This window comes from Meles meles, chromosome 4, assembly GCF_922984935.1.
Source record: "Meles meles chromosome 4, mMelMel3.1 paternal haplotype, whole genome shotgun sequence".
NCBI lineage: Eukaryota > Metazoa > Chordata > Mammalia > Carnivora > Mustelidae > Meles > Meles meles.
Window position 1 is genome coordinate 94,613,852 of NC_060069.1, and position 22,551 is coordinate 94,636,402.

General features: G+C 45.0%; 1 protein-coding gene across 10 annotated transcripts in view; it reads right to left on the bottom strand.

Annotated features, from left to right (window-relative positions):
* Positions 1-11,266: 11,266 nt before the first annotated feature.
* Positions 11,267-22,551, bottom strand: part of ZBTB38 (zinc finger and BTB domain containing 38) — a 136,178-nt gene continuing 124,893 nt past the window's right edge. For all 10 annotated transcript variants that reach the window (XM_046004020.1, XM_046004014.1, XM_046004018.1 and 7 more), the window contains one exon: positions 11,267-17,683. In XM_046004020.1, the coding sequence (XP_045859976.1) occupies positions 14,099-17,683 (3,585 nt within the window). In that variant the 3' untranslated portion in view covers positions 11,267-14,098. The remainder of the gene's footprint in view (positions 17,684-22,551) is intronic.

Here is a 22,551-nt window from a genome sequence, read left to right on the forward strand (position 1 = left end):
GTGCCATGACACCCACATGTCATACATGTGAAATGCTGCCTCAAAGCCAGGAGACCTTTTTACAACCATCTAGGTACGTCTGTCATGGGAGATTTGGGATAGCAAAGTTTGGAAGCCGTCATGACAGGTTTCGAGGCTCCTGCTGAAGCCGTTACTGACAAAGCAGCTCTAGTCCCTGTGGGACCACGTGGTGGGCACTGGAGGACCTCTCCCACACCACCCTGCCTCCTCCAAAAGTCCGCTCTGCCCTCAGGCTGAGGCTTCTGCAGCCATCTCCCAACAGGACTGGGTCCCTTTAACCAGAGTTAATTGGATCTGGACTAAACTGACCAAGGGGAACCAATGTCTTCAATAGGGGGTGGGGGAAGGCAGGAATCAGATATCCTTTTCCAGAAATTGGCAATTAGCACCCAGGGATGGCAGTTGGTGTCTGAGGGACACTGCCAGTAAGGTCCTGTGGGACCGGCCAGCATCATGCTTGCAGCCAGGGAGAAGGAGAGATGGCGGGGAGTACAGAGAGAAGGAAGAAAGGCGGCATGAAGGGGCTTCATTGTTCCAACTGTCATCCACCCATTTTAGGTTCTTCTCTTGTTTCCTTCCCATATCCCATTTTTGTCTAACTGACAAAAGACCCTGAAGATAGAAGCATTTCTGCTTAGTTTGCATTTAATACAGAGCAAAATGATTCTCGTGGCTTTTGCTTGCGAAAGCTCAGAATTTGAGTTATGTTCATCCAAACTACTAGGAACCTCAGAACAGAGTGAGGCTTCTGTTCATTGGATTTTCCAGATGAGAAATAAGCAGAAAGCTCTTTCCCTGTTTGTTTGCATCTTTGTTATAAAAATTAGCCTAAAATGCATGAACAAAGAGAAGATTGGAAACAAATGTCTATGAGTAGAATAGTGGTTAGAGACTCATACAATGGAGTGCTATCCAGGCATTAAAAGAACAGGATAGATGGATCCATATGTCCCCCTCCCCCGAAGCCTCTCCATGATATATTGTTAAACTAAATAAAGTACTGAATGCTATGTGTACTGTGCTCTCATTTGTGCAAAAAATGAAGGAAATAAAAATATGTAAGTTCATATTTTATATACATAGCTAATATACAAATTATACATATATACTTGGATATGCATGGGATGTCTGTGGAGGACTACCCAGGACTGGGAACAGTGCATGCCTCCAGGGAGAAAACCTGGGGTCAGAGTGGGAGGGAAACTTATTTTTCTCTGTGTACCCTTTCATTCTATTTGGAAAAAAAAAAAAGTTCTTTTACCATGGGCATGTACTAGTTCTTTCAATACATACATAATGCATAAGCACATACAAATGCATTAGTCTGCTGTCCCCTTTTATGAAGTACCAAGCAGTCATTTGTGTTAACCAGGAGAGTTCCTGGAAATTGGAGTAGAAAGGTCCTCAAAAATGTCCACACTGCCGGGCTCACCGATTCTTGTGTGTTTGCATTCATCTGTAAAAGTCGGTGAAGGATCCAATGTAAGTGGTGGATTGAAGGCTCGATGTCCCTGGAGCAACATGAGTGAGGGGGGGAAGGGAAATGGGCAGGGGGTAGTTGGAGGGGCAGGCAGTCACTGTGCAAGCTGGAGGATCTGTCAGTAAACTGGGTCTTCATTTCCTATGTAGGTTCTCATCACTCTGTGCAGTCAAGTCCTTGGGCTTGCGCCTTTCTGCCTCTCTCAAACGGTGAAAACGATACCTTCTTTCCTGGTTCTTGTTCGGAAGAAAGCATTGGGCATGGTGTCTGGCTCAGTTAATTTTGGCTGAATGCCATGTGTTTTGTGGTCATTTTGAATGACTTTTCTTCAGCATGTCCTGGGAGGAGCTGTATAACCTACATTAGTAGAGATTATGTGTGTCAGCAATGATGTTGGATGTTCTGGGTTTGAATTCAGACTCTGCTGTTTGGAGGAGGTTATTACTAGATGTATCTCTCTTTTCTTTGAAGATTTTACAGGCAGTGGGGGTTTTATTCCACCCAGCATAGACATCTTTGTCATCAACTGGAGAGAACCAGTCTGAGACAGAAGCCAGTGGAGAATAAAGCAGAACAGAGAGAAAAGGAAGAGAGAGAAGGAGCAGGAAAGGAAAGAGATAATTTTTCCTGAGCCCTTACATCCAGCTTTGCTTAAGGCCAACTGTTCTGTCCATGGCAGTTGAGAAGGTCCTGGCTGTTTCCTTGTTCTTGTGCTGAGATGTAGAAATACAGTAGACTAGTACCAGGGCACATGTTTCCCACCCCCAGCCACCCCCAACCTGATCCGTCCATCTGAAGGTAGGACTGAAGAAAGGCAGTGAGAGGAGATTTCTAAAAGAAATTCAAGTGTTTCCCCCATCAAAATAGAAAAGGACTCAGCAGGGAAAACCAGAGCTATTCACAATAGTTAGCAGGAAAGATGGGGGTTGGTGGGGGACCCCGGGACAGACCGTCACTTATTTTCAAGGTGGACGCTATAAATGTCTTACAGGGCAAATGCCCTGTGTGGGCAGCTAGATGCTCCCTCAAAGAGTAGAGGGAGTTTCTGTGAAATAATTAAAGCCTTTTAGTAGGACTCTGGGGATTGGACCCCACGGTTGTCCCCTCCATTCTCTCAACCCAGACTTGCACAGCCTGGACAGCTTCCTGTGAGGCCTAGATGGTTCCTCACTGCTCAGGAGGAGGTGGTAGAAAGCTGATAATCCTACAAGTTGTTTCAAACTAAAACTGGCCACTTCTACTTCTGTTGTGGCTGCTGATGCCCCTTCCCGTTCTGGAGAACCTCTTCCCCATCAGGGTGACCAGTCATCCCAGTTTCCCCAACACTGGCCCAGTTTGAGCACTGAAAGTCCCACATCTTGGGAAAACCCTCCTTCCCAGACACACTGGGATGGTTCATCACCCTGGAAGAGAGAATCACTACTCTCAGAAGATGACTCATGTTTGGGACCGCTGTGCTGGTGCTGGAAGCGTAGCTAAATAAGTAAGATCTGGACTCTTGGAGGAGCTTGCCGTCCGAGAGCAGATGTGGGATTGGAAAAGGGTGTTGCCAGAGAGCTGTGGGGGAATGAGGCGAAGGCAAGCCGGCGTGTGAGGGTCTGTTTCACAAAACATCTCCGGGAAGAAACTTTAGAAGAGGCTTTGGAACCACACACTGAGACACCGTCACGTCTGGATGGGGGCGGAGCGGGGGGATGGACATTTCAAAACTGCCCAGGAGCAGGAACTCAGACATAGTGTGATGAAAAACCAGACACTCTGGGGAGTGGTGCCAGCCCCCCAAACTTTTACAGGGTCGAAGGCAAGTGTTCAGATGAAGGGCTATGCAGTTGACCCTTGAGCAATGCGGGGATTAAGGTGCTGAGCCCCCGCCCTGTTAAAAATCTGCATATAACTTGACTCCCCAGAAGCTTAGCCACTAAGAGCCTATGTTGACCAGAAGCGTGACCAACAACAGAAAGTCGATTAACACGTATGTTGTGCATGTATTATATACTGTGTTCTTATAACAGAGTAAGGTAGAAAAATGTTAAGAAAACCGTAAGGAAGAGAAAATATACTCACAATACTATCCTGTATTTATTTTTAAATATCTGCATATAAGTGGACCCACATAGTTGTGCTGTTCAAGGGTCTAAACAAAGTTAGAAATCAGGTGAATAGCTCTTAGTTAGCTATTAGAATAGCTTAGAATAGCTCTATTCTCTTTCTTCGGTAGACACACCTTCATAAACATCTGGGAGGCCAGATTTGGATGGAGAATTTTCAGGCTGGACTGCTCCAGACTAGGGGGGAGGGTGGGGGCGGAGCACGACAGCACAAGAAGATCTGGGCCCAGGTCCTCCCCTCATTCCTTCTTACTCTCCACCCTGCTCCCTCCCCTACTGCTGGGGGCCTCAGGCACACACCGTGCATCACAAACTCTGTCCATGTCCCCTAAACCCCTGCTCCCTGCCTGTCCCTGGGACCAAGGGGACTGACACTGGCAGGGAAGAGGCCTGAGCAGACCCTGCAAGTGGGCCGAGAATTCTCTGGGTGGTCCTGAGTATTAGAGTGGCACAGACTCTGGGTGGGGATGGCACTGTTGGCCTTGCAGACTCAGCCTTGGGGTGGGATTTGGGGGGAGCCTCGGCAGGAGGGCCAGCAGGGGGGTCCTTCTTGCTTAGGTGTGGGGATGCTGTTGACTGGCGAGGAGCTCCCAGTGGCTGGAATATTGCCACGGTCAATATGAACCATAGCGGAGGAGGCGGGTTCCCATCACGGTGACAAAAATAGCGGTCTTGAAATTCTCTTTAGGAAGAGAAACGTCAGAAATGATGGGGTCTGACCTGGGAAATGGCCCGCTGCTCTTTCCACTAACCACATTTACCCACACAGTGAGCGGGTTCCCGTCGATGGGTGGGACCTGGCCTTTTAGCCCAGCAAAACCGAGAAGCTAGAAATTAACAGTCCCAGAGTTACACAGGGTCTCCGGTGGCCAGATTTGGGGAGAGAAACTGGCCACTCGGAGGTGAGTCAGCTTCTCTGTGGCAATACCCCAGTGATCCTGTGAAAGGAGTAAACTTTTTGAATTGGAGATGTCATTTCCTTTAGATGTCCTTCCTAATGGAAGATGTTCTCCCATTAGCGGGGCCATGATGTGTCAAAGTTAGCAATGACCTGGACTTTCGGGGCTATGACATGATACATCAAGGGGCACAGAAAGAGCCTGGAGATCCTTCCCCAGGCCAGTCTATACCTCAGATTCTAACTCAATGGTCCCAGGCATAGGTTCCCCCCATATCTGACCCCTTGGAGGAGCTGGCTGAAAGTTTCAGATTTTGATTACTTATAAGAAAAGAAAAACAACAAGGAAACCCTCATCCCTGCCACACTTATATTTCTATTCTTTCATGATTGGGTAAAGGCAAGTAGATACATAAAGTCTTCGATTTGTCTTAGGCCGCACAAGACCCCCAACATAAAAAGAGCCTTGTGTAGATAGTCCTTGAAATTTGACTCAGTGTGTACCCACCTCATTTATTTCAAGTATTTTTAGAATTTCTTCCTCTCTCCAGCTCCTTCAGGACTTGCTCCAGAAATGCTCTGGTTCTACCATAAATAAAACTGTGTTCCTAACCACCACAGATCTGCCCTGAGAGGATGTGCTGTACAACTGGGGTTCTGTCCCTTCTGCCTCTCTTAGCAGAATCTGGAACTCAACTCAGCTGTCTGGGAAGAGCTCTGCTTCTCCGCCTCCCAGCTGTCTAAACTTGGGTAAGTCTTCTGACTCTCCTGTGCCTGGAGGTGCCTGCTACCGCCCCTCCCCCGCACTGAGAAGTGTAGTCCATTCCTCCATCCCTGAATCTCGGCTGAGCTAGGCTGCCTGGATGCCCAGTGTGGTCAAGGCTTTAGATGACACCACCCAGTTGCCATCTGTCTACACCTGCATGGGAGGCACGCTCAACAGATCCCACTCAAACCCCAAAACCACATGAGATAATAATACTGGTACACGGCTGTTTTGAGCCGCTAAGTTTTGTGGCACTCTACAGCCAGAGATAACCACATTAAGTATTGATGGGGATGATCATATCGATGTCTGTCTCACAGCACTGACACGAGGATTAAGTGAGTTAATATTCATTAGATGCTGAGAACAGGGCGTGGTAATACAGACCGCCCCCTCGGAGATATCATGGGTTTGGTTCCAGACCACCACAATAGAGCGAATATCACAATAAAACAGGTCAAATTGATGCTTTGGTTTTTCAGTGTGTGTAAAAGTATGTTTACACTAGAGTGGAGTCTAAGTGTGCAATAGTGTTATGTCTAAAAAACCAATGTACATACCTTCCTTAAAAAATACTTCATTGCCAAAACACGCCAACCTTCAGCTGAGCTTTCAGCGAGTTATAATGACTGATCACCAGTGACCATAACAAATAATGAGGAAGTTTAAAATATTGCAAGAATTACCAAAACGTGCCATAGAGATACGAGTAGATTTGCTCAATGCAGGGTTGCCACAAACCTTCAATTCATAATAAAAAAAAAAAAGAAAAAGAAAATGCAGTATCTGCAAAGCACAATAAAGAGAGTCTCAATAGCACGAGGTCTGCCTCTACTAACTGCCACGAGAGGACACACTGACCAAAATAAAGGATGACCTAGGGCATTCTGAGGGTGTTAGAGTCTCAAGCTAATAAATGCTAATTTTTAGGAAAGCCCAACAGTTGTCCTTGTTCCGGTCCCCCTTCTCCCAGAGTACCCCTTAGCCAATGTGGAGTCCGTGGGCAGTGGTCAAACACGGGTCCTGAGAACTGACCAGTGTTGGTCCAGTCTCTGAGCCCCTTGGCTTCTCCATGCTCTGTGTCCACAGCTTTTAGATGAAGCAGCCAGTAGTCACTGCCACCACAACACGACAATGGTGAGGGACAAATAGGAAAGTAGTTGTGAAAGAGCTTTGAAGGCCTCCTCCATTTGTGTGTGTCCCGGACACTGAAGTCTGTATTTCCTTAAATTAAACCCAGGCTTTATAGTTGTTGGCTCTAACCAAGTCTCTTGCCGATACCCTCTGCCCCCTTGCCTCCTCATCCTTTGTTGTCTCCCATATGGTGGACCTGGTCTCCAAACCTTAGGTTCTACTTCCTACCTTTTTCTTTCTTCTCTCCTTTATAGCTAAGCAGCTTCTTCTTCTTCTTTTTAAATTTATTTGAGAGACAGAAAGAACCCAAGCAGGGGAAGGGGCAGACTGGGAGGGAGAGGGACAAGCAGACTCCCTGCTTAGCGGGGAGCCTGACTCAGGGCCAACCCCAGGACCCCGAGACCAGGACCCGAGCCCAAGTCGGATGCTTAACTGACTGAGCCACCCAGGCGCCCCCTTCATAGCCAAGCTTCTTGAAGCCAGAATCCACGCTCAATGTCTCCCCCTGCACTCCTGCCTCTGAAGCCCAGCTTGCACTGACCACCATACGGAAACCACTCTTGCCAAGATCCCCCAGGTGAGCCACCGGGTCAGGCTCATGCTAGCTCTCATGAGATGACCGGATGTCTCCCTTCCCAACATCATGTTCAGTGACATCACACTGGTTGCTTAAAATCATCCGTGGCCAGTCTTTACACGACAGACGTTGGCAAGCCCTGAGAATCCATCTTTCCCTCTCTCCAGGGCTATGGTCACATCACTGCCAGTGATCTTCTAGTTGCTGGGTGCAAAAGGGCACTTTCCGGATTTTCTGTACTTGGCTTTATCTTCGCTTGACACCATTAGTCATTCTCTCCTTTCTGAGAGGTTCTCCATCTCTGGGCCCCTAGCTGCCGCTCCCCCAATTTTCCTCCCACTTCTCCATCTCTTCTCCGTGCCAGAAACTTGCAGGCTTTTATTTAAATTCATCTTTCCAATATTCGTGTTCTCTGTGTCTTCTTTTGCTATACAAGCTTCATCCTGCTTTCCCATAGTTTCGACAAATCTGAAACCAGAAGGTTATCCTTGGTCCCTCCGTGGCCTTCACTTCCCCATATCCATCCAACATCAATTGCTGCTGATTTTATCTCCTCTAAATAGCTCTCCTTCTCTTCCCTCTTCTCTCATCTTCCTTGTCAGTACACAATCCACACCACTGTCCTCTCCAGCCTGGACCACTGCAGTAGCTTCTTCTCTGCTCTATTTCCAGCCACTACTGTCCTCTGCTTTGTTCTCTACATTTCAGCCACAGTGACTTTTCACAGTGCAAAACTGTTTAAAACACTTCTTGTCCCAACGATTCAGTGGCTTTTGTTGCTCTTAGTAGAAGATCCCAATCCTGGGGACCCTGCAGGGTCTGGCTTTCAGCCTCCAGCCTCATCTCAGACCCCATCTCTCTTGCACACTGGCCCCTGCTGGCTTTCAGTGTGCTGTGTTCCTCTAGAAGTAGACTTTTGTACATGCTGTTCCCTCTACCCAGAAACTCGCTCCTCTTTCGATTCTTATCCCTCGTTCAGATCTCACTCAAAAGGCCCTTCCTCAAGGAACTCCCCGACTAGCAGCTTTTCTTGGTAGCACTTAGGCAGGTGTAATGGCTTTGTTTTTCATGTTCCCCACTAGACCACAAGCTCCAGGGACAATCTTTTGCCTGCTCTTGCATTCCCAGTACCTAGCTCAGATAGGTTTTGAAGGAATGAAGCGTCCTTTCCAGCATCATGCCTGAAGTCATTCTCCTTTTGCAAACTGTCGGCGCACATATCTAGTCTTCTGCTGGTGACTCCATTCGTCCAGTTGCTCAGGCCCAAGACTTGGAATCATCTTTGACACCTCCATTTTTCTCCGCCCGGGGCCTAAACCACCCACAAATCCCCTCAGATCTACCTTCAAACTACGTCAGTATGTCAGTCAGACGGTACATGCTTCCCGATGGAAGAACATGACCCAACTTGGGAAGCTGCCTTGCTGATTCCCAGTCCGTGAGAAACTGTTCAGGACAAACAATATAATTTCTTCAAAAATACATTGCAAGGGGGGAAACAAAGAGAGTCTCTACACAGACCTTCAGTCTCTTCACTGTGCTGCAGTGAGAGTCATCCTTAAAAACATTAGATCATTTCCTGTCTGTTGAGGCCCTCCCACGGCCTCTCATGTTGCTTCTGGGACCTAACTCTGACCTTCCCCCCCCAGCACACTGAGCTGTCCTCTGCTCCCCCATCACCGGTGTCAGAAGTACAAATTGTCTGGCAAGGCCCATAAGGCCCTGGTAATGTGTCTGTCCTCTGCATGCCTCTCCTGGCTCACCACCCAAACCCCAGGTTTGCATAGCAATCTGCCCTCACCTGTGCTCCTTTGTTTTAGCCACTCTTACCAGGGCCTGCCCATCCGGAGATGCCCAGGCTCCCTCCACCCTAGTTCCGAGCCATCTCTCTCATGACCCAACACAATCCAATCTGCTTCTGAGCTCCCAGGAGCTCAAGGGTTTGTTTTGTAATCCATGCTTGCCTCATTCAGTCTCCTTCCCTAGATCCAGCTTCTTGAAGGCACAGGCTACTTCTTAGATGTCTATAGTCCTGGCCACAGCACCTGAGACTCAATATTAAACATATTTTGAATGAATGAATGAAAATTCTACATAAATTAGCATTGTGACATCTTTTAAATCTCTGTATACCAAAGTTTCCTGTAACAGGAATAACATCCTTACCCATAATTGCATAGAAGTTATAGCTTTTTTTTTTTAAAGATTTTATTTATTTATTTATTTGACAGAAGGAGAGATAGCAAGAGGGGGAACACAAGCAAGGGGAGTGTGAGAGGGAGAAGCAGGCTTCCCGCTGAGCAGGGAGCCTGAGGCCTGGCTCGATCCCAGGACCTGGGACCACAACCCGAGCCGAAGGCAGACGCTTAATGGCTGAGCCACCCAGGTGCCCCAAAGTTACAGCTTTTTAAATTACTGGGGGAAAAAATTGCTTTTGACTCCTCAGCAAAATGTTCTTTAAAAAAAAAAAGATTTAGTTTTTGAGAGAGAGAGAGAGAGAGAGAGAGAGAGAGAGCACGAGCATTGGGTGTGGAAGAGGGAGAGGGAGAAGAAGTTTCCCTGCTGAGTGGGGAGAACGGACAATATGAGGCTCGATCCCAGGACCCTGAGATCATGATCTGAGCTGACGTCAGACGCTTAACTGACGGAGCCACCCAGGCACACCCCACCCCAGCAAAAGATTTTAAATAAAAAGAACCGAGGTCTTTGATGTCAAGAATGAAATAGTAACTTTAAAAATCTTTAAAAGCGTAACCATATTCCTGTTATCACCAATTCTTCCATTAGTTGTCTAAATTTGGAGAGTTTCATTTTTAAAATTGTACGCCACGCCAACTTGCCTGTCCACTGACCACCGTACTTGAAGAATCAGCATCAAGGGGTGCATACTGGGGGATGGAGAAGGGAGATTAATAGCCCACCAGGATTTGGGGAAGAGGAAGGTGACAAGTTCTCACAGATGGAGGAAACTGTCTCTGCAAAGAGAACCCGACAGAGACAGAAGGCGTGGAACCAAATCAACCAATAGGTAATGAGAAAAGAGGAAGGTGAGCAACAGGAATAAAAAGACCCAAAGTAATTGATACAATATGTACAAATAGGATTGCTTTGCATGATTTGGTTTGATGCTTTTAATCCAGTTACTTTCTCAAAATGTTACAAATTCTTTCAATATTGAATCTGTTTGTTTCGCTAGATCAATGATGTTAGTTTCAACAGACAGGAGTTATGGGATTTTTGGTCTGGAATTGGTTTGGATTACCCTTCAAGTACAAAATTGATGTTACTGGCCAGCTGTGAGGGCTGGAAATATGAATTCTTTCCCCTGTGTTGGTGATGGGTGGCAGCCCCCAGCACTCCCTTTCACGTTATCTACTGTGACTAACTGCAGGCATCTGAAGATAATGAGTGAAGGTTAGGAATATAGTCTGTGATGATGGAACACACTTTTTTCTTTGTGTGAGAAAGTACTAGCTTATAACAGCGTTAAATGATAATTTTACTCCATATTCTTGAAAAAAAGTGCGCAGATTTTTAAAAAATGATTTTGTAGGGCAGTATCCCAACATCAAGGGGGAAAGCCAAACACCCAAAGTGTTGAGGCATGAGTACAGAAAGCAGCGGTGTGCCAGGGAGAGCTGAGGCCAGTACAGCCCTGAACACCGTCAACAGAACAGCTGCCGTCCTAGAGCTGCGGGTATTCCTCGGGCCTCTCTTCCTCACTCCTCGGGCCTCTCTTCCTCACTCCTCGTTCAGCTTCCAGGAAGATTTTACTCTTAAGGTGTTGAAAAGAAAAAGAAACATGGGCCCTGGAGTCAGGAAGCCCTACGTTGGAATCCTGGCTCTGTCTGGCTGTGGGATCTTCTCCAAGTCACTATAAAATGTGGATAGTGAGGTCTATTTCCCAGCCTTGTCAGGAAAGACCTGAATGAAATGGCCCATGGCAAGAATGGTGCCTAACACCTGGTACTGAGTGGGATTTGTCCCCTGGGAATGAGTGGAGTAGAAAACATTTCCAGAGCTCTCAGATTCCCCATGACAAGGTCAGGCCTATCCAAAGCAGTGAATGATAAGACTTCCATCTCTCTTATTCTTCCCTTTTTTTTCTTTTAATGTATATTCCATTTGGGTCCTAAGCATGTAAGTAGGTATCACGGAATGCGAACAAGTAAGGAAACAGAAGTATATTAAGTGAATGATATGTGAAACAATGCTGGGACTCACAAAGAGGAAACTGCTGCTTGGCTACACAAAAGAAGTAACATTAAAACATTTAAGAGACTTAACATAGGAATAAGCTATTTTAATCAAGCAAAACCAAATTTGTATTCATTATTTCTAAAAATAAAATTAGACTTTTCCAACCCTTAACATCTGCATTTAATAATATCTTCTAGCCAAAATACAGATGCTAAAACAGCAAATCACAATATATCTTGTACAGCATACAGTATGTTCACTGTTTACACCTACTTTAATTCTAGTTGGTCGTTATGTACTCAATGCATACTGAAACATCACTCAGGATAAAGTTTTCACAATTAACAAAAAAAAATGTGACAAGGCTGTCTTAAAACGGCTCTGCTATAAATTGTATAGAATATACAGAATTACAAAGTCAAGTATTTTTTTTATCAAAATATACACCCCTCCCTGAAACTAACACAAGCTATCAACATTTTGAACGAATAATACAATTATAGAAAATATTTGCAAAATTATTTTTTTCATGTATAAATATTCTGCCATATTTACTTTGGTCTAGAATTATCAGCATACAAGTCCACTTAGAAAATTTCCACATGTAAGGGCTGGGAGACATCACTACATATAATAATTTTATATTTAGAGTTACCCCAAATTAAAATGACTGAAATACACAGTAATTCTCTTTGATTAATAATCTTAATTGGGATAAAACAAGTTAGTAGATCACAGAATTGCCTATTCAATATTCTAATTATCAATTCAGAAATGATTTCATAAGCCCTTTGTGACTATCTCTTCTAACAAAACCCAAATGAATAGTGCAGGTATACATATATACAATGTATAAAATAAAGTTGAATTTGCTTGCATTTTCCCATTTCCTCTATTACATAATACTGTATGTAAGTGAAAGCAGATGAACAAAAGATAAATGCAGATGCAGTACTGGGGTTACTTAACAGCAAAATACTACTACTGTATAAAAAGGTCAGCTCTGATCACGTCTTTCTCTGGGTGTTTAAACACTTTCTTACCCACCCAAATCCACGTTAAGTCTTCTTCGTGGAGGTATCACAATACTTGGAGAGAGGAACTGGAGTCCTTTGAACTACATCTTCGTAATGGTGACCTTGAAACCTTGGATAACCTTGGGCTTCCATCTATCAAATCCCATGAACATGAATGGCTGTAGGTCGCCCTTAAGCCAGGTTCCGGATTCTGCTCACACTGATGATCAAAGGGTAGGAATGTTTTCTCTCTCCCTCCTATCCTGGCAGTTTAAACGTAAGAACGATGAGTTCCAGCTTCCTAGAACCTAGTCTACATGACGGAATACCCTACAGGGCAACTGGACTTTGAGGGCAATGCTAACGGTGTGGGGCAGCATAAAAGAAGATGAAAAAACTTAAGTGGGTTTTTAGCAAGGGAGCTGGATGTCTGCAAACACGAAGACAAGGCATCCGGCTTTGGGGATATGTTTCTGAGTCATATAAATAAGTGACGGAATCTTATCACTCCGCATTCTATCTCCCCACCCTCACCCCCAAAAAGCAAAGCTACCCTTTGAGGCAAGGAAGGTCATCGCTTCCTCTCGCCCACTCAAGTCGTTAATGGGTGAGGTGGAGGTGTCTTCCTGATGTCCTTTTGTTTTATACTAGTGTACACTTGTGGGCTGCAAGATCTCCAAGAAAGCTAACGACTATAGGGATTAGGCTTTCTGTCGCTTTCAAGTGCCTGGGAACTCACGGTCATGCTCATGCTTTGCACTAAATCTCCTGGACACTCCTTCGGCGGAACAGGGTGTGTCAGGTTTTACTTAAACCCTTGAGACTGATGAGGTCTGTCTGAAAAAGACCTCCCCATCCAAGGCCTTGCGATGGATGGAAGACTGCAGGGAGTTTCAGAAGAATTTGACCCTTCTTTATTTTCTGAGGTGAGGCCACTGCAAAGTAATATACAGCACAGGTAATCACAGAAGAGTTCTGGGAGGGCTCTCCCCCGCAGATAAGGCATGACCTATATTTTCTGCGTCTGGAGGAGACCAGTTCTGGTAATAGCTCAGCCATAACTTCAAGGGAACGGCATTCCATCTAAAAGCATACAATATGCTCTTAAATCAGATTCAAGATGCTTATTCTACTGATTTTTCCATCAGTTCCTCATTATTTGCAGATCTATTGCTTGTCATTAGAATTCTCTACAGGGGACATGGACAGTTAAAAGTCATAGTGATTTATATATGCACTTTACAAAGTTTGTGTTGCAGAAAAGTAGTTCTACATAATGAACGTCCTACTTAGGTTACTCAATTTCACACATATTTTCAGCTATAATAGTAAATATTTCATATATATTCACTAATTTAAACAATTTTTAAAAGCACAAAAGCTGGATGGGAAAAATTACTATAATAGCTCATTTATCTTCTAACATATTTATGAAGATGACGTTTTCATGATATCTGACCCTCATTTTCTCCAGTGACTAAAGAGAGCTTAGCAGCCAGTTGCTATCAGCGCTTACTAGAATGTTGTAAATTAGGCTAACATTAGACTCTTTCCACCCCCCCAACTGGCAGAAATACCACAGCTAAGAACTTCATAAACTTCCAAAAGATACTTGGGATACTGGAGGACTCAGCTATTTCATTTTTGTGCACTTTGCATGAAGTTAATGCTAAAACCCAAAGTAGATATTAGGATCCTTTTTCTGGAATTTTCACAAATGAGATTTTCTTTTTTACGTTTCACTCCTTCATGACTGTTGTGTGAACAAAACTCAACTTAACAAAAAAACCCCACCAACAACAGAAGAAAACAGCTAACTAAAAACGAAACAAAAACAAAACCCCAAAACAACAAAGCCACCAAATTATATCTTTGAAGACTTTTCTAAGTATTGCCACTCAAAGGACATTTTCAACAATGGTTTGTACGTTATCCTTTTGGTCACTATCTTCTGAGTCATGGACATGTGGGTTCTCCAGGGGGTCTGAGTTCTCCTGACACATGTCACCTTCCACTTTCTCCCGCTGACTTGGACTTTTGAACAAGTGTTTCTTCTGGTGCATTCCAAGGGCAGCAGCTGTTTTGCAAATTTTGGGGCACTGGAAGCAGGCGTAGCCCTTCCCATCATGCTCCCAAATGTGCCTCTGCTCATGATTCCTTTTTGTGGAAAGGTACAAAAAGCTCTGGAAGCAGAACTGACAGTGGTAGCGCTTCTCGCCCGTGTGGATCCTTTCGTGGATCTTGAGGGTCTCGTTGAGCGTGAATGCCTTGTTGCAGTACTGACAGATGAACTCCTTCACGCCCAGGTGGATGCGCTCATGTTTCTGCAAGTTGCCCTGCACCGAGAAGCACCGCCCGCACGTCTTGCACTGGTACGGCTTCTCTCCGGTGTGACACCTCATGTGCATCTTGAGGGTGGACGGGCTCTGGAACTGCTTGGCGCAGAACTCGCAGGCGTAAGGCCGAGCAGTGAGGTGCCGGTGGGGCCTCCCTTGGTTCCCGGCCCCCGAGGCTTTGTCCCCATCACAGAGCTCACACTGCAACTTGGGCATCTCCTTGGTTTCTTCCTCCTCAAAGGCCTTCTCCTGAGGAGCCTTCCCCACGGCACAGTCCAGTTCTGCCGGGTATCTGCATTTAGCACTTGGGCTCCTGTTTTCGTGTTCTTTCTTCCAGTTGACCTTCCTCATCTTCCTCAGCTGTCTGGATTTCTTCTTGGGTTTGTAGTTGTAGTAAGGACGCCAGGGCTTGTCAGTGGAATCCTGGTCACTGGCGTCGTCAAACATCTCGTTCATCTCCATACACTCGGACTGGCAGAGCCCGAGGGGGCTGTCTCTGTTGGTTTCTGGGTCACTCTCTGGCGGCAACGCCTCCTCCTCCATCTGGTACTTGGGTCTTCTTCCTCTTTTGTAGAACAGCTTGGATCCGAGGATGTGCCTTTTCACGATGGCCTCGTTTCCGATCTTCACTGTGATCTGGCAAAGGGGCGCGACGTTGCTGTTTGTGGAGGTTCCGGGCAGAGCGGGCTTGGCAATGTAGGTTTCAATTTTACTGGTTTCCTTCGTATTTGCAGTTTTGCTCACCGACCCTCCAGGATCAGCCCCATACTTGGACTCCTCTGCTACTTCTGCCTTGTTACCAGGCACGGTTTTCTTTTTCTCCTTGATGCTCTTGGGTCGGCTGACCGTTCTACTCACTTTGTCGGGCTCAGGTTTGCCGTCGTCTTTCAGGGGCTGGCTGACAGGCGGCTCAGAGGGGACGCGGGGGTTGCTGCTGGGCATGGCGGCCACAGCGTTGCTGTGCATTATCACCGACGAGAACTGGCTACTGTGCACGATGACTGAGGGTGCTGAGCCACCGTAGCTGATCACAGAGGCTGCGTTCTCGCTGCTGTTACTCAAAGATGGGACAGGTACGTCCCCTGCTGGGGCGTGAGAGCTGCCAGCGTTCTCAGCAGAAGAGACGGACACCTCGGCAGAATAAAAGTTACTATCGAGGTCGACTTTCAGCGATTCCTCTCCCCATTTGGTCCCCTCTGTGTTCTGTATGTTGGCAGAGGTGGGTACCTCCTGACATACAGACGTTTCCAAGGGGATGGCTGGACTGTTGGTCAGGGTGTTGACGCGGTCCTGGAAATTCAGTGTTGGTAACTCAGAGCCGTGTGGATTCTGAATAACATAGGGGCCAGAAGCAGACTCATTAATTTGACTGTTTTCTCGGGCAGTTTCATAGGAAGAATTTCGGTAGCTTTTGTAAGGAGCCCTCTTGCATTTCATGGGCAGTAGCCTGTAAAGTTTATATGGATAGACACTAGGCTTCAGGCCTCCATTGGCTGTTTTTTTACTGATGGAAAGTCTATGATCTATGGCATGGAAAGACTTCTGGTGGTTCTTGAGAATATAGTAGGTCATGAAAGTTTCGAGGCAGAAAATGCACTGATAGCGCCTTTCTCCCGTGTGCCAAATTTCATGTCTTGTCCTGTACTCGGCCAACGCAAACACTTTGTTGCAGTAATGGCAGGGATAGGTTCTTCTCCATGAGTGAACGTTTGCATGCCTTCGGAGGCTGGACAACGTCACATAACTCCGTTTGCACACAACACAGCTGTAGAGCATCTGCCCATTCACAAATTTAACCATGTGGTCCGTCTCTGGCAAGGTGCCGCCGGTACTGGAAAATTCACCGATCCTGTTTTCAGACAACAGAGGTTCTGGCCCGGTGAATGAACTTCCATTCTGTCCAATGGTGGGGTAGTTTTCCAGAAAGCGCTGGTTTCCTCCAGGAATCGGCATGTGGCTGGAGCGCATACAGATCTGCTCGTGCCGGTCGAGCCTGTTCAGAGTGCTGAACTGCTTGTTGCAGTCCTTGCACACCAGCGGCTCCTGGGTTGGCTTGTGAAGCTGCATGTGGGCACTGAGCAGGGCGCTACTGTCAAAGGATTTGGAACAACAGCTACAATTGTACACGAGAGGGGGGACCTCTGCCGCGGGCGGCCCAGGAACCTCCGAGGATTTATTTTCATCTTCCTTGGAAAAACGGGTATCTCCTTCATTGCTGGGAGATTTTGAACAAGGCAGGATGGCAGCCAGCTGTGGACTTCTCTCCTGACGAACCTCTAAGCTGGTTACTGGAGGGGGTGGCATGTTGTCTGCAGCTGGGTCACAGTCCTGGGGTACGGAGATGGTCTTTGGCTTTCGGCACGTTTTCGGTTTTGCTGCAAGAGCTTCACAATTTTCTTTACCTGTCTTACCAGGGGAACTACTGTCGTGTTCACGGACAGGTTGATTTCTGTAGGCCTCGGCCATGGAAGAAACGGCATACGAGTGCTCTGCAAGGGTGCGGACGGGCTCTGCCTCGTGACACACGTCAGTCCTCTCCAGGCAGAGGCTCGTGGTTCTCATGGAGTCAGAGACCTTTTTGAAACTTGCCCGCAAGTCCAGTGGAGAAAACATGTTATTACTATTTTCTGTCTCGATGATGGAAAATGCATTAGTGATCCTCGGCCCATTGGTGATGGCAGGCTCTTCATGCCTCTTGTCATTTTTTTCTTCTTTAACCACTCCCTTTTCAGTAATGCAGAATACATAGGGACCAGGGGAATTTGAGAAGTTGCGATCAGTAAGATCTTCCAGGAAGGATATTCCCAGCTTTTTTCCTGCAGCTGCAAGATCAGTGACTGTTTCCTGTCTCTTGACGACAACCGTGGAGCTGTAGATATAATTAAGGATTTCTGTAAACACTTCAGCTTTGAGATCATCCAGCTCCAAGACATGACTGGAAATACAGATCGTATGGCTCCAAAAGATATTTTTGAAGTACAGGCTTGAAGCAGCTAGGACATTGCTGTGGGCTTTAAATTTGGTGTCTTCCACAATAATAGTGACATCACATAAAATGCCCCGAATGCGCTGTTCATTTAAGATGGAGAGCACTGTGTCACTGTGCAAGTCGTCCTTGAGGTCCCTGGAAAGGGACATGACTGTCATCTGAAACAAGAGAGGAGAGATGTTCAGAGACCCTTCCACCACAAGTAGTTTCTTTCTTTCTTTTTTTTTTTTTTTAAAGTAAGCTCTATGCCCAACGTGGGGCTAGAACTCATGACCCTGAGATCAAGAGTTGCATGCTCTACCGATTGAGCCAGCTAGGCACCCCAACAAGTAGTTTTTTTATTTCTAGATAATTTTCAATGCTTTTGAAATTCTTTAAATACAGGTTTTTATCTCATTCTGGTGTTACTTGCAAGACTTGGAGTCAACATTAGAAGCTAAATCTCGATCTCGCCCCAGCCTGTTTCTCATACCATTGCTAATAGTTGTTATAGTTGGAAATCCTCCCAGAACTCTTTCTCCAAAGCTGTAGTTATATATACATGTCCAAATTTGGGAGGGGGAGGGTTTCTCCCCTCAATGTTTAGGGTCTCGCTATCACTCAAGGCTGCTGCATTAAATTCTTAGAGCTGAGCAATGCCACGGTCCTGCCACAACCTCCCATTTTCACAGATAACCCTGATGATATGACCCAAACATGATTTATGAAGGAGAAAGAAAATGTATTTTTTTAAGAAGCCCTCCCTCAGTAAGCAGTACCTGATATAAAGGTCCTGCCTGCTCAGAGAAGAACTGGAGAAGCCATTCCGAATCTGTGGCTCTGAAAGGTCTCTGGATAGAAAGCCTCTGTCTGCATGACCAAGTCTGACCACCAGGAGTGCCCTGTCTCTCTGTGCTACAGGCTCTTCTCTCATTCTTTCTCGGATTTCCCTTTCAGGATTGCCAAAGGAGATTAGGGTTTTGAGAAACAACTCTGTGAGGTATTGAAGGCACACACAAAAAGAAATAACACACAAAACCAGGAGAGTATGTCTCTGAGTCTAGTGCTATCTCACTGTGGTTTTGATGTGCAGACATCTCTACAAGATCTTGATTTCAATTCTTTTGAATATATACCCAGAAGTGAGACTGCTAGATCATACAGTAGTTGGTTTTAATTTCTTGAGGAATCTCCATACTGTTTTCCATAACTGTACCAGTGCACTTTCCCACCAACAGTGCACATGGGCTCCCTTTTCTGCAACCCTTCATAAACACTTGTTATCTCTTATCTTTTTGATTTTAGCTATTCTAATAGGTGTGAGATGGTTATCTCATTGTTGTTTTGACTTACATTTCCCTGATGATGAGTAATGTTGAGCATCTTTTCCTATGTCTGTTGGCTACCTTGTATGTCTTCTTTGGAAAAATATCTATTCAGGTCCTCTGCCCATTTGTTAATTGGATTATTTGTGGGTTTTGGGTGTTGAGTTGTATAAATTATTTATATATTTTGGATATTAACCCCTTATCGGATATATCATTTGCAAATATCTTCTTCCATTTGGTAGGCTACCTTTTTGTTTTGTTGACAGTTTCCTTTGCTGTATGAAAGCTTTTTATTTTTGTGAGTCCCAATAGTTGATTTGCCTAAGGCATATCTAGAAAAATGTTTCTATGGCTGATGTCAGAGAAATTATTTCCTGTGCTCTCTTCTAGGATTTTTATGGTTTCAGGTCTCACATTTAGGTCTTTAATTCATCTTGAGTTTATTTCTGTGTATGGTATAAAAAAGTGGTCCTGCTTCATTGTTTTGCATGTAGCTGTCCAGTTGTCCCACCATCAGTAATTCCACTACTGGGTATTTACCCAAAGAAAATGAAAACACTAATTTGGAAAGATATATGCACCCCTATGTTTATGGCAGCACCATTTACAACACCCAAGATATGGAAGCAGCCCACATGTCCACTGACAGACAACTGGATAAAACAGATGTGATACACACATACACAGACACCCCCACACAGGAATATTACTCAGCCATAAAAAAGAATGTTGCCACTGCAATCACATCGATGGACTGAAAGGGTATGGTGCTAAGTGAAATAAGGCAGAGAAAACAAATGCCATATGATTTTACTCACATGTGGAATTTAAGAAATAAAACAAGTGAACAAAGGGGGAAAAAAAAAAGACAAAAACCAGATGCTTAAGTACTGAGAACAAACTGATGGTTACCAGAGGGAAGGTGGGTGGGAGGAGGGATGAGCTAGATAAAGGGGATCAAGCACATATTTATTGTGGGGAGGACTGAGCAATGTATTTAACTGTTCAATCATTATATGCCAGAAACCAATATAACACTGTATATTAATTATATTTCAATAAAAAATACTGAGTCTAGTCACATGTTCTTAAATTAGCACAATTTAAAGGCACAGTGGCTCTTGTTCTGTTCAAGGATCTTATCTCTGTTTTTCCCAGAGCCTAATTCTTATTATTCTTTCTGTATATTTTATACCATAAGCCTGGGATGCCCAGAGCCTACCAACTAATATTTTAGAGGGATAGAATATTAAGATTATAAAAATATAGTTATATATATAACTATAAATATATATTTATATATAATATCAATATTATATAAGAAATACATGGTATGTAGGGACTAAGACACAAAAATTAAAACTTAACCTTAATGAGTGCACTACGTTCAATGTATTTTGTCCTCTTCCACTGTCTCTCATTTAAAAAATGTTAATGACAACTCACTAAACTAATTTCACTATACACTAACAGATCACTCCCGCAGCTAAAACCAAAAATCTCCCTCTGGTCTAAAGGCCATACTGAGCAGCTATTCATCCAGCCTCTCTCTCTTGTCAAGTGATGTCGGGAAAGCAGCAGAGCTTGAAGATACCTCTTTGGCTCCCAGCGGCAAGGTCTTCCGAGCACGGGAGTCCTACCTTTAACCCATGACATTCATTCAGTTGCGGAGATCAGATGGCCACAGGATGAATTTCTTTTTACCCTTTTCTAAAGCTATTATAATTGTGCCCATTATGTTATTTAGTATCCTTTATACTTTAGGATCCATTTGATTAATTCTTTGATCTCATCTAGCCACAGGAAAAACTACATTACTACTAACAAATTCTTCTGTTCCCAAGACAAAGAAGCTTCGAACTAACTCTCAACATCACTGGCTGTAGCCATTGTTACTCTGGGTTTCTGGTGTGACTACTGTCTCATTTTCTTTATGAAACATTACCTCTTCTACTCTTATTTACCCTGCCATTAGTTGTAATAGTCTATGAATCTTTCCTAGAAGTGTGAAGGAGTTATGTCTAGGAATAAAAAGGAATTAAATGAATTGGAATCTACAGCTTCCTCTACACCCCTGAACAGATAGTGGGACTCTGTCCTTCACTGGTTATAGATCAATGACATATTTAGCTGATGCCTCTTTTGCCCCCTTGGGGTCTCTGCTCTGGGCCCCTGTAGAATCTACTTTTTCTCCTAACTAATTTATTCTCATCTGTCTGGCTTTTCTGAAGCCCGTACATTATTTCCATTCTTTACCCAGCTGACTGGGTAGTTTCAGATCTGGCAAAAGACATACTATGGTTTTAAATGGTGGTTTCCATCTTGGCGTAGTTCCATGCTGACATCTATTTTGTCCTTCCACCTCAAAACTACTGCTTCTTCCAAAACACTCCAGTTCACAGCACTCTGAAACTCCCACGAGGCCCCACCTCCACGTGGGGAACAGTATTTCACATCAGGCTAATACTCCGAGGTGCTCCAAGATAAGCCCCACCCACTTCTCTAGGACGGCGTGATTCTTCGCTTAGAATGTTCGGTTAGGAGGGTTAGTAAAAGGCTAACTGTAAACATTTAAGAATATCTTAATCACACTCACAGAATAACACATAGAAAAGGAAGTATCATTTTATATGTCATTAGAACACCCTCCTAACTTTGGAATATCCAAGTATGACGCTGTTCAAAAGGCGGACTATCTACCACTGTGTGGCAGGAATCCTTTTAAAAGCGTAGTGACTATGTAGCACTTCGATGTGCCTTCTTGTCACATACATAAAAACTTCATTCTTGTGTCCATTCTACCCAGCACATATGTTAATGCCTAACACGGTCAGACACAGGGCTCAGAGCTGGAGAAACTGAAGCATGTGAGACAGACAAGTCTCTGTCCTCAAGGAGCTCAGAGTCAAGGAGAAAAAAGAGAACTGTCAACTAATAACTGGATAGGCCTTATACTAAAGGTATGTACCAAGTATTAAACGATGAAGTGCCAACTTATTATTTATAGGGGCCCTGGAAAGCTTGACATCAATCAATAAGTAAAACAGCGGTGTGGGGAAGGCATTCTAAGCAGAAGGAACACCGTGGGCAAAGCAAACGCAAAATGATAAAAGGGTGGACTGCACTCGGGGACTGGGAAGTGGGTCTGTGTGATGGTAGGAGAGGGTGTGCACACTGCTCTGTCCTCGGTGTTCTAAGCAGTGCCAGGCATCAGTACCTTGATGCTCAATGACAGGGGCCAGGGAAGGAAGGGTCAGACCAGATCCTAAAGGCTCTAAAGTACTCCTAACAGTAAATTTTATATTGCAGGTAAGAGGGAACCACTGAAAGTCATAACGAGATTTGAGCTGGAACAAACAAACACACACCCGATCGCTCAGACTGCAGTGTGCTGATCAGAGTGAGGGGCCAGCTGGCCATCCATGGTCCAGCCGAGAAGCTGCCCATCTGCCCAGATGGAGCGTGGGGTGGTGGCACGTACATGGCCCCACCCCAGCTAAGTGGGATGGGGGGAGCTGGTATCTGAACTCAAAATAGGCTTTCATTTCCTCTACCAATATCTATGGAACAACTGTTAAGTACAAGGCATCAGGCTAAATGTTACAGGTAGACAAGAATTCCTTCTTCCTTTGAACAGATGCTTCCTGAACACCTACTCTGTGCTTTGAGACAGTAGTTCCCAACCCTGGCTATGCATCGAAATCACCTGGGAAGCTTTA